A 22059-nucleotide genomic window follows, 5' to 3' on the forward strand; every position below is an offset into this window, starting at 1 on the left:
TGAGTAAAACAACCATATTTACAGGCAAAATTGTATTGTTTCGAATGTAAGCCATTTGCATATCGATATTTATTTACGCGATATTCGCGAGCAACATCTCTAGAGAACTGATACAACTCTGGCAACGGATTGTCAAACGAGCGAAAACGAACAACAGTAGCAAATCGCGGCGCAGTTTTGCTGTAAAAAACGAAATTAGTTCTACAAAAAAATTTGCAATTCAGCTAAATCATTAACTATTTGTATACTTATAACAATAATTTGTAATTGTTCTCGCTGTTTAGTGGTAAAGTGAGGAAATCAATCCAGCTGTCGTGTGCTGCAGCTGCATGCAATAGCACTGCATTTTGCAGCTGCCTCCTTTTGTGTTGTTGTATTGAGTTGTGACATACGCACACCAACATCTCTTGGCTAGTTTGGTAAACGAGCGAGCGCGGCAAAAAAGTTTTCGATATTGCGTGAGTTTGTGTGCTGTGTGTTTGTGTGTGTGTGTGCGAGTATTAGTCATTTTGGCCTGGCCTGGTCGTTGGTCTTAGGCCTGGTCTTGGCAGTTGTTTGTTAACCCGCAACATTTGGAGCGCATCAACAACAATCAACAGAAACCGAAAACACATCTATAAAACTCGTCACGCCAAAATCAGCGAAAGGTTAGTTACCCGATTTTAATTGCGATTCTAGTGCTAATAAAAAACAGTTAAAAGCGTCTGCACAATTAGTAATTGCCATAAGCCTACCCATTTGGCTCCCTACTTTTCTCACTTGGCACCCTATTTACTTGATTAAACTGGCATCAAGGTCGCTTTGGCTGAATGTATTTAATTCAATATTTATCGTTTTCATTGTTGTAATGCGGTGTGTGCAATACGAGTTAAATACATATTTTACAACAATTGTTCATTGCATAATTCGCTTTGCCGTCTATTTGTTTTGTAGCTCTGTTTAAATAAATGATAAAACAATTGTCACATGCGTGTGTGTGGCGCATTTTGTTGTCCACTAGGATTTCGATTGTAGACATGTGTGTGCTCATTTTCTCTCCAGCAAACATTTCAGTTTCATTCTGTCGCTTTCGGAAGCAGCAGGTGTTGCATGTCTGTCTGTCTGTCTGTCCGTATGTCAGTATGTTCGTCCAGCTTCTGCGCTCACTTTCCAATTCACTGAGTTTACTCGATCGGCGTCAGTTGGCAGTCGCCTTGAGGCCATTCTGAGTCGGAGTCGGAGCGTGGCTCGTTGGTAGCTGGCATGATAAGTGCTCAAAGGGGGGAATGTTGTGTGTAATTATTAAGAAATACTTCTTGTGTTGCCTTTCGCTTGTGATAGCGCCTCTCTCCCGCAAAACAGGAAGCGGCTAATGTACATATCAGTAATTATTTTTCAAGAAATAATGAGTCTGGGCACAGTAAGCGTCTTTTGCAAGCTGAAGCTTTCTCCAATATTTGCTAGAATTTTAAATACATTTTAATACTTCGCACCCATGGCTAAAATGGATGCAAATGTGTGCAACAGACCGAAGGGACATTTTCGAACCCATAAAGTGTGTATATTCTTAGGCCGCTTCAACAAACGAGTCATGTTTCTGTGCATTTACGTTATGTTTACAAGATAGTTAAAAATGTTATATTTTGATTTATGCAGGGTGTATCCTAGTCGGTCACTCCCCACACTTGGGCAACACCTTTTACGAATTAAAATAATAGAAAATAATACCATAGATCACGACGATAAATTTAGGAATTTCGATAACAATATTTCCCGCTGCTAGTTTGAGTTAATTTAAGGGATTTTTTTTAGATCCCAGGGAACATTGCACCTCTGTAATCAACAACTATATACATACATATGTACATACATGAATACATATGCGAGCTATTAGCTTTAGTGTTCAACTTTGACCTAGATTGCGACAATAAGTGCCTTGCAACGCATGAATGCGAGCGCAGAATTCAGCTCTATGATGAATGCCCGTTTCGCTGTCCATGTGTACATATGTATGGTATGTACATACATATATACATACATACATACTTACATACATACATACATATATACTTACATACATACATACATACATACATATCACATAATTTTCACTTATAAGAACTAAACGTGCAATTTAGGCAAACATTGTTTGCCGTTCTCTTTATCTCTTTCATTCTAAACTACTCGACGTTGCATTCAAAACGATTTGCCAAAGAGAAAACAATAAAAATACGTGAGAGGAAGAACATGAATAGAAGAAGTACAAATCAACGAACCTTTAATACACTTCCATTCCTTAAAATATTTCATGCAATGTGATCAAGGTAGATTGTATATAGACAATATATAATATGCAATAATATTTAAAATATGTATCCTCATCTAAATGGAATCGAAAGTGCTTCATTTAATACGTTACACGTTAAATGACAATATTGAATTGAATATTCCGAGCAAGGGTATCAGAAAGTAGAAAACCTGTTCCTTCGATGTTTTTTACGTTTTTAGGTTTTGTATTTTGTGTTTGGCTTTTACTGCTTCCGACGAGTAAGTCACATCGATTATGCCATTTGCTTCGCACGCCTTCGCATAAAGATCTTGTATATGGATTTTTATTAGTATTTGTCTTCCATTCGTGCTGAGCTTCCCGCAGAAACACCATTGGCAACCCGAAAGAGAAAAGGTAGAGATTTGACAAGAGTGGAATTGTGTGACATTCGTGCACGTTTGAATGTTAACTATTTTTGTATTGCAAATATTTAAACATTTGCGCAAACTAAAAAATTTGCGTAAATTTGTTGCGAGTCGCATTTTAAATTGTGTTCATTTTGATATACACTCTTTAAATATTGATTTAGTTGGGGAATCAACAAAGATTATACATTAAATAAGAGTTTTTGATCTCTTAAAAATGCTTTCCATCTTTATAATGAAGAGACTTTAACCCCAGAGCCAAACAAAGCATTTCACTGCCCGAGTTGTGCTCAAAAAGTTGTTTCGATTCGAGTCAAATTTTTATGTAAATTGAATGAACTTTTCTCTCTTTGTAATTTCATTTGAATGTCACAAAAAAGACGTGTGCTTTGCTCTCTGTTGAAGCACGTTCCTGAAACTTAATTTTAATTAACGTATGTATCTTTGTAAATTTATGTGAATTCGAGTGGGCCAAAATATGTGGACTAAAGCTAAGAACCTGTTTTAAATTTTATGAAAACTTAAGCACATGGGGTTAAAAACGTTTACTGAAAATTACTAACAAAAAGTTGTGGGTAAATGTCTAAAGCATAAAAATGTATTTTAAAACTCGTTTTTTTACTTCCACAATAAATATACTTCCTTATACCATTTACATAGTCTCTATTAGCATTTAAATTTTTGCTTGGTATATTACAAATTTTAAACTAAAAACTCATTTAGGATAAGAAATAAACTATATTTGATGGTATACTTACAACCTTTATTCGATTTACTTTAAAAGCTTTTATGTTTTTTTGTTGTTGTTAAGCTAATTAAAATAAAAACTCAAGGTCATAATCATTTCGTGTGTTTCTGCTTGTGTTGTGCTATTTAGATTTTGCCAATTGAGGCAATGTCGAACTGGGTGAATAGACAGCAATTGCCAAAAGCAAAAACCAAATAAAAACAAATCAAATGCAATACTTAAATAGAGCATAACAAATTGCTCTGCTACATTCATCAATAATACTCGTTTCGTATTTTCTCAAGAGTTAACTTGTGATAATGTTCATGAACTCTGTCGTATGCATGTTGATTCGCTATCGCTGTCGAATTGCTTTTACGAGTCACACTCGCAACCAGTTATGCGTGTGTGTGTGTCTCGTATCTGGCTAGAAAATGACTTTCTTTTGTTCAAATGAGTTCTGCTTCGCTCATTGTTCGTAAGAGCTTTGCAAGCGCGTGGTCAAGCTCATGAGTAAAAGTTGTCCCCGGCTCTTGATTAATACATATAGACACAAGTATCTACAGACATACATAAGTTTGTATATAAAGCGACCATAAGAATCATCGACTGGACTGCGCTTCGCCCACGCATCCTCATCTGAGTCAGCGGCTCACAAAGCAAATCGTTCGATTCCAATATAAAAAGATTTGAATACCCTGTATCTAATACATTTAATTAATTGAAGTGATGCGTCTTTAAAAACTTGACTTAATTGAGACTTATATAAATGGATTTTTATAGTTAAGGTATTGATTGTTGCTATATTTAATTGATCAACATTTTAAAATAATCAAAGAAATAAGTTAAGAATATCATTTTTATAATAAAAAATAGTAGAAAAAAGAAGAGGCAAGTTTTCGGGTCGATTGCCGCACTTTTACTTTAATTGTTATGCCTTTGACGTGTGGCGGTCATTTCTATGCAATTTCATTTTTTATTTTCCAAAAGTAAAAGCTATCACGCAGAACAATTTGCCAGCATGTCAGACAGAGACTCAGCCTCAACCGGTTGTAGCCGGCAATAATTTAACGACAAAAAAACTCGTGGAAAAAAATCGTAGACTCAACCCTCGTCCCTCCCTTCATATATTCATAAGTTTAACAATGGCTATGTTGATAACACGCCCAGTCGTGACCTTAGGAATGCATAAACTTTGACAGCAGTTTACATAAGCACACACTTAAAAATATACATCGTATTCATGGTATCCATGTAAGCACTTGCCCATGGTCGTTCATTTTAATAACTACTGTAGTTGTCGCATCGAAATATTACATATATGTATGCTTTATAAAGAAACTAGCTAGTATTAAGATCTTGATCTAGCATAAATATGTCGCTCTTAATGCAAAGCAACAATAATAAGGATGACATCATTTTGAGACAACAAAAAATTAAACCAAACTAGATATAGAACATATTTAGTTAACCATGATTAATTAAGGCACATTTAATCAATTATACAACTCTTTACAATTTGTAGCTTTGGTTCACATATATTGAAAAACATAAAAGTTTTTATACAAGAACTTTATTTTGACCGATTCCTCATTTGGCATCGATCTGATATAGTGCTCCGATTCGGCTGGGTCCGTCATTTGAACAGGAATGAACAGGAATTCTTGCAATTTGCCCCAAACACGTTCCAATAACCGATTGGCGACATCCATAAAACGAAAGCTACTTGATATGTTTATACTATTCATGAGGCTAAATGTCAAATTTGGGGACTTTAGCTCTTAAAACCTAAGAGATTTTGATATCGATTCTTATCGATTGCTTGGAAACGGGGGAAGTTATCGATCATTGGAAACAAACTCTTACTGCGCGGGCACTGCGAGGACCTACGTACAACATTTAAAGTCTCTAGCTCTTATAGGCTCTGAGATCCTTGCGTTCATGAATACGGACATGGCTAGATCGACTCTGCTGTTATTGCTGATCAAGAATATATATATATACTTTATGGAGTCGGAGATGCCTCCTTCTGCCTGTTTCATGCATTTGGACAAATACATTGTACCCATTTTACCCATTTTCAATGGGTTCGAGGATAAAAAAAATATATTTTCTGTATGGGATTTAAGATGTATCCTTTGACAAGGTCATACAAATAACTATCTTTCAGATACTGTAGATTAAATACTGTACAGTTGTAGTCTAATGTGTATATCTATAAGACAATAAAATAATACCAAAGCCATAGAATGCACGTACATCTATCTATCTATCTGTCTATCTATCTATCTTTCTATCTATCCATCTATCTATTACTAATTGTATATCTATTTGTCTGTTTTGCACTACGATTTTGCTACGATAAGTATCGTTAGTTTATAGTGTTTAATTATAATCAAATAATGCGTTTACACAGGAAATAGTTCTGGCACTTTCTTTGCTGCTGCTCTTTCTAATCGCCTTTCGATTTGTCTGCAATTGATGGGAGGCAATAATTTAAGTATTTTGCGATTGACGTAGACGCTTGCATTGTTGCTGGGCCACTAACGTAAGCAAATACGGGAATTACATCTGCTCTGAGGTGGAAAACAGGGCTACAGTCAAGCAAACACATTGATTTAATTAGTAGGAAAGGCCCGAAAATCCAAATGCACCTGCAACAAGTGCAGTTTACGTGGTTAGGTGCCATCCCACCACCCACACATGTAGCTACACGTTTAGACTACCCTTCAGAAGGTGATTTTAATTAGATTGGTTCTGTGAGTTCCGAGTGCACGTTGCTGCTCGTCTGTGGCGGGAAGCGTGTTTGCAATTTGTGCCTCATTTGCAGTAAACAAAATACTGACTTTTTCTGTTTTTATACCCTGCAAACATTGAAAATCCCTAAAAGGGGCATTCGGTGGCAACACCCATTCCATAAAGCAGCCGAGTCGACTGTATGAATTATAAGGGACAAGGAATTCGATTTAAAATTTATCAATAAATATCGAAAGCTCGAGCTTTTGGAATGGTAGCTCGATGCTAGTTATGTGAATCTAACTAACGTGGTATCTCGTAGTTAATAATTTGTTTTATTGTTTTTATACCTTGAAAATTTTAAATGTTAAAAAGAAAACGAGTCAATTCCGGCTCCATAATGTATATATTCTTGTTGCCTTCAAATCAAGCTTGAATTAAATCATCGAACGTTTCCAAGGAATGGATAAAAGGCGATATTGATATCCCGTCATTGAGTATATATTGGAGCTTATAAAAGCTAGTTACTTATGCAAGCTCCAGTATGTTTATCTTTTTGGATATCTATTCACGTTCATCCCAAAAAACGCAATTTTGCATGTAAAGACTTCGTTTGGATCGGACAATGAATACCGAAGATGTTCAATGACCCATTTTTTTTTGATATTGTGAGGCTGGGTGAAAACATATTCGAAACGGTATACTTTTTGACTATTCTTTAAAGTTTCATCGTAAATTTACATACATTTTGCATTTTTTTGTATTTTGCTAACGCCTTTAAATGAAAGGTTTTTAAAAAGATTGCTTCAAGCTTGGGTTGTGAATATGTGCATATTTTATTTTAAGTCCCGTTGTGATGTGCACAAAAAATATGTTTCAATAGATTAAAGCGTATATGATTCATTCTTGAGCATCTCCGAGTCTTTTGTTCACTCGAGATAAACAAGTAAAATGTAAGCTTTGATGGGTCGAACGTTAAATACCCTTGCAAAAATATGGAATCCAGCCAACAGCTTTCCAACGATCCACAGTAATCCACTCGAGGCGAACTTGACCTATAACCTATTAATACAGTTGGACGCCCACCTGATCGGGAATCCATGCACGTCTTATGTTAAAGAGAGTCTTGCTTCAAGGCGTTACACGCTTCGTGTGAAACCCTTAATACCCACTAAAAGTGTATAAAATGAACGTTCGAATTGATGCCATATTGCCACTTGGACCTGAATTGAGTTCTTCAATGCTTGGCATTCCCTTTGGACACCTTTTGCATACGATGTTTGTGTTCAACATTGCTGCGGCATATGTCAAGTGTCCACTTCCTGAACAGAAAGCAACTCGGAGGCATACAAAATTGTGGCATATGCAACGCCACGAAACAAGAGCAAAGAACATGTGTGGCACACATATTGCAGCTACAACGATTTCTAAAGGCGCCAGCGACAGATATCAATAACTTATGGGGCGAATGCCTACATAGATACAATATACATACATACATATATAATCTTTAGAGACTTGACAGTCGAGACTGGGCGGACGACTGTTTGTCACAAAAATTCTCATTGGGGAATTCGCAGTTGTTGATGACGCTGTTGCTCCCAGCTGGAGGTCAATAATCATCATTATGGCATGCCAAATGCATGCCTATATATATTTATGTATTTTTTATGAATTAAACAAAATAGCAACATTTATTCGCTGCGTAAAATATTTTGTTATTTTTAAATACATACACATATATATATATAAATGTGTATTTGTTTTGATAAGAGCCCGCTTGCCGCCTCTTATCGAAGCGCTTAAATATGAATTATTTTGTTGTTGTTATTGTTGTTGTTTTTAGCACAATCACTTAAAATTTTTATTCACTGCGCCAACCCGTTCCGGGAGGTGCCGGTCACCGAAATACGCTCTCATCATTGTCAACCTCTAAATGGGAGTTTACTGGAAATAGAGACCCACTAAATGTCACCCACTTTTCTTATATTTATTACTAGCGTGTATAACCCGGCCTTGCCCGTGGCAAGTATGAAATCAATTTTCTCAAAAGGGTTTGAAAATGATTTTGAAACCAATCGGACGGTAAACAAAAACCTTTCATACAAACGATTTCCGCCAATTTACCACTGTTGCGGGTGGAATTTCCCAAATCGCTGAAACACGTATTCATTAAATTCTTATGTAGAGCTTTGAAAATAAGTTTGAAGCAAATCGGACACCACTTAAAAAACTTCACCCAAAAAATCTTTGAATCGCCTTTTCTACCGAAGAAGTTTGGATTCTGCGAAAAGTGAGAAACGCGTCTCTAATGTATGTTCATATAGATCTTTGGCGATGAATTTGATGGCGAAACGTCACCCACCAAATCTTTGACAATCATTTCTACCAAGGAGTAATGGATTTTTCGAAAAGTGTGAAACACCCCTTAAATGAATTTGAACGAAGATCTTTGAAAATAAGTTTGAGGCCCATCGAATGGTAAACAAAAAAATTGCATACAAACGTTTTTCGCGATTTTTCCACACTTGCGGGTGGAAGTATCTGGTATCCCGTTAAGTATATATTGATCAGAACGGGCTAAATCGATATAGCCATGTTCGCCTGTCGTTCTCTGTAAACGCTTGGATCTCGGAGAATACTTCACGCATTTGGATAAAATCGATAAATATCGATTGTTCTTTAAGGCAGATATTTTTGTGTTTAGAAGGAAGTCAAAATGCCTCTCAGGACAGCTTGGCGCTGGGCTTAGGGTATCTGCCAGTGGGATACTTCCGACATGTTTTCGTTCTTTATTTTTCTGACCGCAATTTTTTTTTGTGGGCGTCTGCGAGGGATTTTTCGTTTCAATTCATGATTTGCAATTCAACTACGTAAATTTTAGCAAACTTAAACCTTTTATCGTATTTATATTTTTTCAGCTGAATCGTAAAATCTGCAAACGACCAATCAGCTGTTGATTGATTGATTTGTTATTGTTTTTTAAGATTTTCTCCACTCTTGATTTGTGCTCTTGTTATGACGAATGGAACAACAATTATATTTGTTTATTTCAAATTAATCGGCAGTCGACTTCAGCTCAGATCAGACCCAAAAGAATTTTAATTGCAAGATACATTTATGTGGTGCAATTTGATATAAACATTAAGCAATTAAACTATACGTTATATAATCTACCAGTTATCGTTCAATTTATGTCAAAAATTCGGGTTAGTATGTTGTGTAAGCGGAAATGAGAATCAAAAGATAATTCAATGTTTCGCTGATAAAAAAAAATCGACTGTTGTTGCGTTTATGGAGCCTACTGAAAATTACATAAATCAATTCCAATTCATAAATTCATTTTCCCACAAGTGTTGACTATGATCTCATTGTCAATTCATGAATCGTTGAGGCGTTGCTAATTTAAACAAATGTTTAATTAGAATACATTTTATTAATAATTATAAAAGGGTTAACGAGTTCCTTTGCATTGGGAATCTCTGGAGTTTTGTCATTTGTTACTTATTAATGCTGTATAAACATGGGAATAAACCCAAAATGCATTTATTATCAGAAACATCAGCTTCTACCTAGCAAAAACGTTGCAGTCGTATGTAACCGACTGCGCAATACTCTGGGCATATTGTGAGAACAGCATAAAACAGTTTGATTGTAGGAATCGTTGCTCTAAGATTAAAGCTCTAAGGCTGAAAGGTTAGAGATAATGCAAATACATTTTACCCTAGTTCAATGAACTCGAAGGATTACAAACTCGTAAAATACGACAGCTAAATCAGAGTTTATATCGTATTCGTTTAGAATTCTCCACTCGGATTAGTTATGCTTGGCAGCTAAAAAATCATTAATTCGATCTGGCTGACCATTTGCCATTTATTTAATATAACATTTTAATATACTTATTAACTAAAAGAAATTTATGGGTAAATGTCAAAAAATATGTGTTCAACAAAGTACTGTGTACATCTCTGGTTAAGTCGAGTGCGTCCACGCCCAGATCCAAACACTTATTCACATCTTGTTGATATTAAGTTTTGCCACATTTCGCTCATTGTTTTGTCTTGCCCTCTTGCAATTGCAGGCAGCATGACCATACCGTCGAGACCAGCGCCAGCGCCGCCGGTGTCACGTGGCCAGAATGCGGCGGCTGGTGCGAATGCGAGTCTGGAGCAGCTGCGCCTGCAACTGCAGCAGCAGCATCTGCAGCAGCAACAGGCGTCGCATGGCGGATTACAGAAGTTGAGCATCAAGCTGCCGCCGCCACCGAAGGGCGCAGTGCAGCAGAATCCTCTGCACAAGAAGTCTAACAACAACAACAACAACTACTTTGATGTGGAGAGCAGCATGAACGGGTCCAGCATAACGCGCAAATTTCCCCAAGCGCGCTATACGCCGGCAACCAATTGGAACGATGCGCCCTTCGATGCGGCCGGCGCGGCTTTCAATGGCAACAGCTGCAAGAAAATGCCGCCGCCTCGACCGCCACCGCCCAAAGTTCAGATAAATGGTCGAAAGCTAGCTAGCTTGAGCAGTGGGAACGGTGGTGGTGGTGGCAGCGGTGGCAGCAGCAGCAGCAGGATCATTAGCAACATTTTCCATCGGAAAAAGTCAACGGGAACGGCAACGGCCGCTGCTTCCAAGGCCGCAGTGCAGAGTCGCGTCTACGGCCTGAGCAGCGGGCATGCCGTGTCCTCCACGACGACGACTGCGTCGGCAACTGCAGCCGCGTCTGCTTCCAGCAACTACGCGAGTAGCGCAAGTGTTTACGATTGGAATGCGGCGTGGAACACGGCGAGTACAACGACCAGTACAACGAAAAGCTCGAGCAGCAGCAGCCAGCGTGAGACGGAGGCGCAGCTGATCAGCTTTGATTCGCCGCCTTCATCGCCCACTTTTACACAGAAATCGAACAGCGACTGCGTCAGCGTCGATAGCTTCAGCTCGGACAGCAACTTCAGTTCGCCCAACAATGGCAGCGTCTCACAGCCGGAGAGCGGCTTCGAGGATGATTATCATGCGCGCTCGCGGCCTGCCACACAGAGTCCGCTGGTGGATCCCTGGGAGGCGGTCGACAGCAGCATCTACAGCGGAGCCGTCGATAGCTTTGGTGCGGCACCCGTGCGCCAAATGCAGCCTCAACTCACAGCACGCACCTCGGACAATCCGCTGTGCAACGGCAAGAGTCTGTTGCCGCCGGCACAATCGCTGACCATGCCCACCATCATTAAGCCGAAGATATCGCAGAAGCCCAAGGCGCCCAAGCCGCCACCGTTTATTGGCCAGCCGCCAGCATTTGCCTATGCCGGCTACAACACACCACCCTCGCCGCCGATGCCCAAGGGCGCTCCTCCGCCGCTCTCGGCAGCCGCTACCTCAGCTGCTTCTGGCAACATCTCGCTGCTGGATGTGATAACGGGCAAAGTGGACGCCCTGGCATTGAGCAATGGCAGCTCTGGCTACGTGGAGGAGACGCAGCAGCCATATGCCATTGCGCTCTACGACTTCGATGGCGTCGAGGAGGGGGACCTTAGTTTCAGGGTAAATATCTCAGTGCATTGAGTTAGTGCAATCTTTTTAAACATGCTTGCTTGCAGGAAAATGAGAGAATATATTTGCTGGACCAGCCGACTGAAGAATGGTATCGCGGACGCACACGTTCCGGCTGTGTGGGCCTCTTTCCGGTGAACTATGTGGAAATCAAGGTGCCATTGAACGGAAGTGCAGCAGATCCAGATCCAGCTCAAGCGCACACACAGTCCCAGCAACAAGAACAACAGCAACAACAACAGTTGCCGACTGCTCGTTGTCTGTACAATTTCCCCGGTGAGGTTGAGGGAGATCTTGCTTTGAGAGTAAGTTAAAAGCTGCGATTGGCCTATTCCAAATTGTCCAAATCCGTTCGTTGAATAATAATTTCGATGTTGAATGTTTTGCCTTGCAGGAAAACGAATTGGTGAGCGTACATTATCGCATCAACGAGGACTGGCTGTACGGCGAGGTGGATGGACGGCAGGGCCAGTTCCCGGCTAATTTCCTAGAGTATGTGCCCGACAATCTACCCACGCTGTGAAGGTATATTTGAAAATATCATTATGAAGCAGAAAATAGCAACTATGTTTAAATTATATACAAGGAATATATGTCGATAAGAAAGAAGCAGCAAATATCGTTGGAACTGAAACATATTGTATTTCCTATTGGTAACCCAAACACACACCCACACACACACACCAACACACACATCTCCACAAAGCAACACAATTAATTATATATAAATATGCTAAATGTGCTTTATGTCTCGAGCTTAAGAGTTATTTTACAAAACAGTTTTACAGCACCAAATCAAAATGCGCGACAACTTTTTTAAGATCCAATAATTGTTTTTCTCATTTAATTGTTAATGTAATTTACATGTTGATAGATTATTCCAAGTATTCGATTGTGTGTAAATGATTCGCGTGATGATCTATTGATCCTTATATAATTGTATAAAACAAAACACAAAAACAACAAATTTTTCAATTATACACACTTTTTTTCGTCGTCTAATTTAGTTAGCTATTTAGTTAGGCACATTAACCATTTCCAATTGATGCAAAATCTTAAAATATATATATATTAAAATACGTATCAAGTGCTATTTAAAAAAGATTACCATATAAGAAATAGGGATTAACTAGATATCAGCCGACTAAACATAAATATATCAAGATAGGATGAACTGAAATGAATAAAAATGATGAAAATCGAACCGGAAATCTTCCAAGTATATGGTAGCGAAGCGCTGCGGACTGTGTTTCCGGCAACAAACACACACACAGTCGCAGGCAGAGGCAGTCAGATTGCCTAAGACCGACCATACGTGGCTAGCATGCCACATCCTGCCCGAGGTGCTACTGCTTTTGACTAAATATGGCGGATCTAGAGAGGACAACTCGATAAAACCCGCAAGCCCTGGTGTTAGTCGTAACCGTGCCAACGGGCTGAATGGCAGCTGCGTGAATGCTGTCTTCGAACGGTGACCTCCGGATACCTGGCGCCCTCCGGTTGTAATTAAATGCCTTGCCGTGATACTGGGGGCTATGTCACGGCTGACCTGCCCGACCCCTGCACTCGTGGGAATCCAAACTATGAACTTAAACAATCAACAAATTAACCAAACAAGCAACAATCGAACAAACCAAAAAAACAGCGTAGATCGTTTTCGCTTCAGCGGCGCTGCCCGCAAGCGATTCCATTATCTACTCAAAACGGGCTTGAGCGTGGAGGAGGCCAAAGTGCAGGCAATGAATCCAATAAATCCGCGTAAACCACATACGCCGAGGATCAAAACAGCGACGCAAAGTGTCAGCAGGATGGAACCGCCGGATGAGCAATCAGCCGTGGAGCGCATCTGCAGTCGGGCCGAGAACATACCCTACTCAGGGCCCAGGAGAACTGGCACGGACTGGACAGAACCTGCACGAATACCTGATCAAATACCTGCCTCATCGGTGCGATCAGTGCCTGCTGCCACACAAGTCGGCCGGACACCCATTCACGCAAGACTCGGCGCACCCGTGCTACGAGTCGCTCCCAGGAATGCCATTCCACCCGTCGACACGCCGCCTGTCTATGGCAGAAGCGGATTATCGGGCATGGAGCAGGCTGATGCCGAGAGCCACGAAAAAGTCAATCTTAACGTGGCTATTCTGCCTGGTGACTATCCAAGCGAATTGTGGACTACACCGCAGTTGGACGCGGTGCAGAAAAGTATTATTGATCTCGTACAGCGCCAGAACGAGGGCTCCATGAAGCCCGGATTTTCGGGCTGTACGTTTCGGCAGGGCTGGATGTCTGTAAGATGCAACGACGTCAGCACCGTTAACTGGCTAATGGCCATGGACACCAGGTTGCGACCCTGGGAGGGTGCGTCCCTGAAAGTCATGCCGGAATCGGAGGTGCCCTTCAATCAGGTATTCGTCGGCCTCTTTCCGGCCTTGGAGAGCACCTCAGTCAAGTACACGCTGCGACTGATCGATGGCCAAAATGAGGGACTCGATGTCCACGACTGGCGCGTCCTGCATCGCGCCCAAAGGGGTCCGACCATGAAACTGGCCCTGTCCATCGATTCCCACTCAGCCGAGGTGCTGAGGAAAAGACGCTACCATCTGAATTATGGGTTCGGCAGCGTGCTGTTTCGACCAAAGGAAGCCGCAAAATAAAATATTCAAATATTCGCTAACCTATATTGTTTCATTTAATGGGAAATCACCTTGTTTTTCGTACACTTACGGGAATATTAATTGCTCGGAGTATTAATTGGCTATTTATTATTATTTTCTCGTTAATTATGCTTTTGTGCCTGAAATATCTTTCGTTTAGCCTGGGACTCGAAAATAGTATTTTCTTTTAGTTCATATCAATTATAGAATGAACGAAGGCAAAAATTTTTAACAAATACCAAATACTTTAGGACGTGACTGCCTTGAGAAATATATTTATATAATTAACTGATATCCGGCCTTGACCGAAAACATATCTGACACCATAAATTATATATATTCTTGGTCGTTCTGCATCATTTGGATACTACGATTTAGATCCTCCTATAAATCTTTAAGTTTACTTCAAAGCCTCGCCATTATGAAATCCATCCGGAAATACTTTCATATCTCCAAAATTGAAAAATTCATTTGTGAATGTTTAACTTTCGTCTTGGGTATTCATGCATGTTTAGATAAAATATTTATTCGCTGATAAATGTATAGAGATCGGACAATAAACACCGAAGTTAAACAAGAACACATTTCCCCATGATGTAAGCCCTATGGGAAAAAGAAGCACAGCCTGCGAATGGAGTCACATTTTATAAAATTAAAAGGCTTTTAAAAACAAGCACTCATGGCAAAGTTTGAATCCTTTTTTTTTTGAATCAGTTTACCCACAATTGAATTTGAATGTGATATATTTCAGATCGTAGAGCTAAGTAGGCTGTGACTCGGACTTCTAGATGTCTGGGTTTTGTTAGATATGCTTCTGCATTACAAACTGTAAAACCTTCGTCGTTGAATGTCAAAGCAAAATTTTTATTTCGTTTTTCGGATGTGTTAACAATACAGTAATAATTATTCTGTACTCGGAGCAAACAAAATTATTTCCTTTAACAATTGCCAATTCTTTTTGTTTTTCGTATATTTCTAAGTGTATCTTACGCACTTTGGTTCATAGATAATCCCATCCAGGTAAGTAGGCGGAACAAGAAGATTAGCCAAATAATCCACGGGCTGTCCTTTGCACTTAAGAGCATATAAGGGAAAGCCAGGACTTAATATTTCGCGCTGACGGGCAACTATGGGTGATCCGTCGTGCGATCCGTGCCAGGCGCCCGTTGATTATCCATCCTGCCCGCCCGGGGCATCTTGCCAGCCATGCGACTGCGCCGATTATTCCGGCTGCTGCTACCAGCAGCCGGCGCGCACACTTCCCATAATTCCACAATCGCACTTTATGCGCTCCAGTGCTCCGCTGGACACGGACACCGTCTATCGGCGCTCGTATTATGGCAACTGTGGCGACAATCTTCGCGCCCGTCCTGTGCGTCCGTGCAACCATATCAGTGCCAACACGGCTCCGATGGAGAAGTGCACCGTACAGAAGTTGTCCTATATGCCGCCGTGTCCGGCCTCGCGCACCATGCCCATACTCCCCATGGAGAGCGGGTTGCGTTTTGAAGGTCCCATTTACGCGATGACCTCCCAGAAACATGACTACGTTCCCAAGGGCAATGTCAAGCGTGCACCCTGCTTGCCGCGCGTCGCCATCTGCTCCTCGACGGCGCCAATGGAGCGCTGCTCCATACAAAAGCTGAGCTATATGCCGGTCGATGTGTGCCAGAATCCGCCGCCCAAGCTAATGCCACAGAATTCGCACTACTGCAAGCCCGCGGGCCCCATGGAGCGCTGCACCATACAGAAGCTATCTTACATGCCGGTCTGCCTGCCGCCCAGAGAGCCAACGCCCTGGGCGGACAAGGTGCGCTGCGTGCCGCCCAACTATCAGAACGTCTGCACCACCTACAATCTCAGCTATATGCCCAACTGCAATGCCGGACGCACTGCCCCGATGCTCCCAATGAACACACTGCGCTTCCTGGGCAACGATGCCGGCGCCGCAAACACTGTCTACAAGCTAAGCTATCGGCCCGTGGATGCGTCCCGCACCAAGCCGGCGCCCATTATGCCGCGAGACACGTTCCGCAGAGCCACCGGTCCACTGGAAAGGTGCACCGTACAAAAGGTGCGTATACAAAAATAGATGCATATATAAATATTTATATTAGACTTAGAGCATGAGAGAGGTGAATATACTTCTAATGCTTGCAGGTATTTGGCATAATATTTGCATGCTATAAGAAGGTACATCTCCTTTAATACTAATCCTTTCCACTTTCCGCCAGCTTAGAGAAGCCAAAGCCATGTTTCCTGGTACTTTACTTTCCGTTTGATCTGTGAAATCTCTTAATTTTATTACCTAGCAACCTTTCATGTTTAATCCAAGCCTCGGAGTGGCTTGCACATCCGTTGTGCCTAACAGGTAGATCGAAGGTGAATCAGTCCATGGCGGCATCTCAATGATCCGTTTGTTTATTCATTTGCTTGGGCCGGATCTATACGATCGATTGCTCCCCTATCCCCTTTGCACATTCCTAAAAGTTTTAAAATCTCCTGAAAATTTCAGAGTTAGATTAATGACATCCATCTAATATTGACCGAATATTCTTTAATCTTTAATTCCACTGTATGAGCAGTGTATTGCCGAGTCGGTTTCATCCATCTGTAACTGTCTTTCATATTGTGGATCTAATAAATTGATCGTCCCATTTGCAGCTGTCGTACCAGCCCAATTGCACGGAGCGCACACCGCCGATACGGCCCATGGAGAATGGGCTGCGCTTCGATGGACCCTTGTACGCGATGACCACGCAGAAGCATGACTTTGTGCCGAAGCCGCATGTGCGCCGTGCGCCCATAATGCCACTGACAGCGTTTTGTCGTCCCAGCGGCGCAATGGAGCGCTGCACCGTCAACAAGCTGTCGTATATGCCGGTGGATGTGACCTGTTTCCCAAGACCGGATGCGGTCAGGCCGCGGCAGGGTTTCTGTCGCAACGATGGACCAATGGAGAATTGCACCACATACAAGCTGAGCTACTTGCCCAACTGCGTCCAGCCCAAGGAGCCATTGCCCTGGGCGCGGTATACATCCTATTGCCGGCCGAGCGGGCCCATCGAGAAGTGCACCATACAGAAGCTCAGCTACGGACCACCGGGTGCCTTTCAGCGTTGTGGCGGTGAGTGTAGCGTATGGTGGAGCGATTCAAATGTTTTAATAATAATATGCCTTGATATTGCAGGTCCTTGTGGTCCCGGCACCGCCGATGCCGGCTGCTATCCAAAGGCTGGCATTTGTTGAACCGGAAATATGTTTTGCTTGCTCGTGCCGACACGCACCGTCGCCCGTCCTAATTGTTTCATGTTATATGTCGTTTCAAAATCTTCAAGTCCAACTGTTTTGGCAAGCATACAAGAGGTCGCATATACAAATGAGGACACTTTTTGCCAGCAATTTTAAATGCCACACACATACACAAAACCAAAACCAAACCCAAACCAAAACCCACCGCGTTTATTATTGCTGCGTACAAACGAAAATTGCAAGTGCTCCTCAGTGTTTCAATAAAATGTATTTTTATTGATTCGATTCTGGTAAAATTAAAGTCCTATCCTTAAATGTATTTACACCATTTGAATTTGTATGCGCCGCTTGGCGGCCGCGCGTCGCTTCTTCTCCTGCTTGCGACGCGCCAGCGTGGCGTCCCGGAACAGCTGGACACCTTCGCGCTGCTCCACATCCGTCTGCAGCAGCGCCAGGGCGTGCAGATTGTAGCCCATGGTGTCGCGCAGCTGCTGCACATCGTGCTTGAGCAGGCCCAGCAGCTTTATGAGCAGGGACTTCATGGATTTGGCTGCCGCAATGGGCTTCATGTGCACTTTGAAGAGGAACACGGTTACGCGGCAGAGCAACTCGATTTCGTCGGGTCTTTGGGTAATTAGCGCGGGCAGACGCTCTAGGAGTTCGCACACAATCGAGAAGGGCAACAGCAGCAGCGCCTCCTCCATGTCGGAGGTGCGTATGCGAATCAGTGTCGTGACCAGGAAATCGTTTGGATTCTTCACCTGCAGCGCCAGCATCAGCGGATGCAGCTCGGGCTTCTCGTCGGCCTCCAGCTCGAATTGTTTAGATATTTCCAGGCACTCCATGATGGATTCGGCAGCCTGCTCGGAGCCAACAGTTTTGCGCGAGGGCAGCTTTAAGCCTGGCAATAGCGGCACGCTATTATCCTCGCCGGTGGCCAGTTTCTCGTTTTCCAGTTGCTCGCGCTCCTCTTCCTGTACATCTTTCAGTACAATTGTTTCCTCGGTGCGCTCGTACATTCGCAGAGTACGATCCGAGCCGCAGCTGACCAAATAGCGGCCATTGGGCGACACGGACAGGCAGTACGCCTCGCCAATATGGCCGGGCAAGGTGATAATCTTCTCAAAGGAGTCGCCATCCCACTGCTTGACCTTGCCATCTTTGCCGCAGCTGAAGAACATATGCGTCTTGGGTATGAACTGCAGGGACATGACCGAATCATCGTGTGCGAAAATCGAACGATGGCAATCACCAAAGTTGAGGCCCCAAATCTTAATATTACGATCTGCCGAACCAGTGGCTATCAGTGTGGCATCGTAGGAGATGTCCATGCAAAGCACCGGCAACTTGTGCCCGTACAGCGACAGATAGAACTTGAATGTGTCCAAAAAGAAGACCTTGACAGTGGCATCTAGCAGGCCCACGGCCAGGTACTTCATGTCCGGACTGATGGCCACACACAGCACTGTCTCCTCCAGTTTGAGTGTGTTCTTGTGCAGCAGCGAAAGCACCTTGGTTTGTGCCTCGCCCTCGCCCGCATCGATCAGCTCAAAGCTCCAGATCTTCAGCGTCGTATCGCTGCTGCCTGTCACACAGCCCTTCTGGTCTGGCAAGAGAGCAATGCTCCAGAGCTCACTCTCATGTGCGGGTATACGTTCAACAATATCCGCTGCGCCCACATCCACAATGAACAGCTTTCCGCTTTTCATGCCCAGCAGCGCATAGCGATCACCGGGCACAAAGCGCGAACAGAGTATATAATCTGTGGGCACGGTGCGCAGGCATTGCATAGCATCCCGGTCCCAGAACTTGAAGGAATCCCCAGAGCCAGAGCCAATTGCCAACGAATCGTTGCTGAAGCAGACGGAACGCACCTCCGACTGATGTCCCAGCCGTGTAAGTGAGCGCAACAGCTTGACACTGCTGTCTGTAGACGCTGCCGACGCCGCTGTGGGTTTGCGCGACTTCAGCGATGCCTCCAGGGAGTAGAGGCACATGCTATTGTTGGACAAGCTGACCAGGACGCGCAGCTCTTTGTTCTGACCGAGCAGCACATCGATTGATTTGATTTTCTGCTTCGTTTTGAGGCTCTCAAGGCGCTTGATTTCATCACTAAGCGACAGCTCCTTAGACAGATGCTCGTCGTCCTCCTCGGGCGCAGCAGCGTCCTGTGCCTTTTTGCGCGCCTTTTTCAGACGCTTGGCCAGACGCTGCTTGGCCTCCTCAGCGGTGCATATGTAAAAGTTCTCAATAAGATCGTTGGTGCCGTGACAGCTCAGCACACGTTCGTTGGGATCGGCCACCAAATTGACCGTGCGCCCTTTGCCAGCGCGTTGTATGGTACCGCAGTTGCTGACACTCAACGGACTTATCGTATCTTCGTCTTCTATGGTCAAGCCCTCGACTGCTGTCTCCAGTGTTTGTGCCGAGCTATCTTCACGCTTGCGCAGGCGGTAGACATTCATGCCGCTCTCCCCAGCGCCCGCAACCATAAGGTCGTTTACAAAAGCCAACGCCCAAATTTCGGTGCGATTGTCGACGATCGTTTTGAAGCAGAACTGTGTCTCCAGGTTCCAAAACTTGATTTGTGTGTCCTTTGAACAGCTCACCACAATGTCCTGTTCGACCAGACGCTGCAAGAAATGTGCATCTGTAACGGCTGCATTGTGTCCACTCAGGCGCTGACGACCCGCCTGTTCCACCACATCCACAACGACCAGCTCAGTGTCCAGGCCACCGCTCACCAGACGCATACCATGAACATCATAGCGCAGCACACTGACGGCATTCTTGTGAAGCGCCAGAGAGCAAATGGCATCGTAGTAGGTCTGAGAGCTTAGATCGAAAATCTGAACCACGCCGTCCGCGTAGCCCACGGCAATATGCAGATGATCGGGTGAGACACGCAAAGCGGTAACTTCTTGTTTCTCACGGCGTAGCGTCAACTTACGATCGCCCATACTGCAAGATGTGCCAGTTTTTAACTGATAAATATTGTAAGGGAATACCACATGCTCACCGCAAATCCCAAATGATAACATTCTCAGCCGCCGGGGCTGCAACAAAACGTCCCTCGCTTTTCTCAAGCACGGCGAAATTCACATTGGCACGACCAGATGCAATTATGTTAAAACTATCTATGGCACGATATGCCAAATATTGTTTAGTTAGACCCATTTTGTCATTTAAAATATTGTAAAAACAACAGGTGAAGACGCGCGCGTACTGCACGTGTTTGCAATGTTATTGTAGAGCGTGCCTAAATTTGGCTGAAAATACCGACAGTAATCGATAATTGTCGCGTGCGGCACAGCTTTGACCGTGTTGCCCAACACTCAAAAATTGAATCGATACATATCCGTTATGCACATGCGCCTGTTCCTATATTTCTAATACACCCTGCTTTTGCCATTTCATTTTCTACAGCTAAATAATATTTCACTTTTCATAATAACTTATTCACTACAATAATCTTCGCTATGTCCACACAAGGAACAGGTTAGTGTTCCCAAATCAAAGCAACCGAACACAAGGCTAACAGAATTTGTTTGCAGGCGCTTCGGATCTGGACTCAGAATCTGTGGAAGTTCTCCGCGAACGCTTAAGCACCATGAAGCGTTTAATGGCCGAGCGTACAGCTCAGCAACAGAATAGCCCGGCAATAACCGAAGAAATCTTCTCAACCAAACGCCATCGTTCAGCGGGCATCATCGACGGCAATTTCCTGAGCATTGCCTTCGGCGGTGCTCTGCTGGTGATTGTCACGGTTTCAGTCTATGCATTCTATAATCTATATCATGCCATACTCAAAAAGTTTCCATCGCACCACGAGGAGTTGTAAGCTGTACCAAACCTTAATATTAATTTAACTTTTATATATTGGTATGGAATTGTGTGCATTTAAATAAACACGAATTAAGACAGTAAATGAAAATCGCTGGTTTTTTTTTCTTTGCTGTTTTGCATTCGGTTAAATTAACTATTTATTGAATTTGCTTTCTGCTTAATTACAATCATCAATATCTCTCATATGTTCTATTTAGAGTTTAGTTCTAACACGTATCCGTTTAATTGTGGTCCAAAAGCAACGAACCAACATACAAAATTGAATGCATGGACAGCAAAAAGAGAACAAAGGACGTTAGGTATAGTAGATACTATAATAATCATATCAAATCAATATATGTAAAGCACGAAGGAACACAGAGTCTGGAAAATGTATATGGAGAAAAAACCTAGCACACCCCTTTATAAGTATATAGGGAAACACGTTTCTTTTTTCTTTGTTGTTTTTGGTATTTCTTACTCTCTAGCTACAAATTTAAATCGTTTCCCTACATTTTGTTTTGTTGTTGTTTGGTTTTGATTTGCTTATAACCTCCAGTTAAACGCCTATTTATCAATATATAAATGTAGCTGATTCTTGCATTGCTCCATTTTGGTGATTCGTTTGTTTAAAATGTAACT

The 22059-nt window shown here is 42.7% G+C and overlaps 4 protein-coding genes across 5 annotated transcripts; 3 read left to right on the forward strand and 1 right to left on the reverse strand.

Annotated features, from left to right (window-relative positions):
• The first annotated feature begins 133 nt into the window (after positions 1-133).
• On the forward strand, positions 134-12887 carry l(3)05822 (lethal (3) 05822). 2 transcript variants are annotated; one of them, XM_064693908.1, is made up of 5 exons: positions 134-647; positions 10218-11674; positions 11731-11988; positions 12078-12208; positions 12270-12887. In XM_064693908.1, exons 2-4 carry the CDS (start codon positions 10223-10225, stop codon positions 12204-12206), a joined length of 1839 nt encoding a protein of 612 aa, XP_064549978.1. In that variant the 5' UTR covers positions 134-647; positions 10218-10222; the 3' UTR covers positions 12207-12208; positions 12270-12887. The 2 variants fall into 2 exon arrangements, with proteins under 2 accessions (XP_064549978.1, XP_064549977.1); XM_064693907.1 differs by having other exon boundaries at positions 135-647; positions 12078-12887.
• A 2264-nt stretch (positions 12888-15151) lies between these two features.
• Positions 15152-17911, forward strand: LOC135436335 (stabilizer of axonemal microtubules 1). The gene is made up of 4 exons (XM_064693909.1): positions 15152-15360; positions 15421-16414; positions 17005-17467; positions 17531-17911. Exons 2-4 carry the CDS (start codon positions 15470-15472, stop codon positions 17587-17589), a joined length of 1467 nt encoding a protein of 488 aa, XP_064549979.1. The 5' UTR covers positions 15152-15360; positions 15421-15469; the 3' UTR covers positions 17590-17911.
• On the reverse strand, positions 17842-20842 carry LOC135436331 (WD repeat-containing protein 3). The gene is made up of 2 exons (XM_064693905.1): positions 20612-20842; positions 17842-20553 (listed from the first exon to the last, which is right to left on the reverse strand). Exons 1-2 carry the CDS (start codon positions 20767-20769, stop codon positions 17913-17915), a joined length of 2799 nt encoding a protein of 932 aa, XP_064549975.1. The 5' UTR covers positions 20770-20842; the 3' UTR covers positions 17842-17912.
• Positions 20843-20944: 102 nt separating this feature from the next.
• Positions 20945-21526, forward strand: LOC135436341 (uncharacterized). Its single transcript, XM_064693916.1, has 2 exons — positions 20945-21090; positions 21147-21526. The coding sequence occupies exons 1-2, from the start codon at positions 21072-21074 to the stop codon at positions 21431-21433; spliced, it is 306 nt and encodes a 101-aa protein (XP_064549986.1). The 5' UTR covers positions 20945-21071; the 3' UTR covers positions 21434-21526.
• Positions 21527-22059: the final 533 nt, after the last annotated feature.

The sequence above is a fragment of the Drosophila montana genome, unplaced genomic scaffold (genome assembly GCF_035044405.1).
Source record: "Drosophila montana isolate Dmon_TW-CO22-7 unplaced genomic scaffold, ASM3504440v1 contig_3733_1, whole genome shotgun sequence".
Lineage (NCBI taxonomy): Eukaryota > Metazoa > Arthropoda > Insecta > Diptera > Drosophilidae > Drosophila > Drosophila montana.